At 56.8% G+C, this 687-nt stretch overlaps 1 protein-coding gene across 1 annotated transcript in view; it reads left to right on the top strand.

Moving 5' to 3' along the window:
* The first annotated feature begins 512 nt into the window (after positions 1–512).
* actr6 (actin related protein 6) overlaps positions 513–687 on the top strand; it is a 28,245-nt gene continuing 28,070 nt past the window's right edge. The window contains exon 1 of the mRNA XM_043713616.1: positions 513–631. Within this exon, the coding sequence (XP_043569551.1) occupies positions 564–631 (68 nt within the window). The 5' untranslated portion in view covers positions 513–563. The remainder of the gene's footprint in view (positions 632–687) is intronic.

Here is a 687-nt window from a genome sequence, read left to right as displayed (position 1 = left end):
AGAGGAGAGGGAAGTGAATGAAAGGCTTTCATGTTCAATTCATACAAGTGTGGGAGGGAGCATGGATTGGATGGGCCGAATGATCTTTGCTCACACTGTCGCCTGAACTCGAAATCTAAATTCCCTCCGCTCCCAGACCCCGGAACAATGGGCACTGCGAGAGGGACGCTGATTGGCTGTACGGGGAAGCGACTGTGATTGGATGGACTGGGAAAACATGGTGACTGAATGGGCTGCTGCGACTGTGATTGGTTGGACTGGAAAACATGTCGTCATTAGACGAACCCCGGTGGCTGTAATTGGTTAGGCTGGGAAAGGCGACGGTGATTGGATGGACTGGGGGGGGAGCGTCTTAATTTGGTCTGGCTCGGAAGGGTGACGGTGATTGGGCGGAGATGGGCGGCCTGTGATTGGTTGGACGGCGAGGCTGCGTTGTTGGGTTGAGCAGAGGGGCGGCCTGTGATTGGTTGGACGGCGAGGCTGCGTTGTGGGTTGAGCAGAGGGGCGGCCTGTGATTGGTTGGACGGCGAGGCTGCGTTGTTGGGTTGAGCAGAGGGGCGGTCATGGAGACGCTGGTGCTGGATAATGGCGCGAGTACAGCGAAGATCGGCTTCAGTGACAAGCGAGTGAGGTGAGAGCGGTGGTGGAGAGAGGATAGGATGGGTGAAGGTGAGTGTGAGAATGGGA

This window comes from Chiloscyllium plagiosum, chromosome 23 (genome assembly GCF_004010195.1).
Source record: "Chiloscyllium plagiosum isolate BGI_BamShark_2017 chromosome 23, ASM401019v2, whole genome shotgun sequence".
Lineage (NCBI taxonomy): Eukaryota > Metazoa > Chordata > Chondrichthyes > Orectolobiformes > Hemiscylliidae > Chiloscyllium > Chiloscyllium plagiosum.
This window is presented reverse-complemented; position numbering and strand designations above follow the sequence as displayed.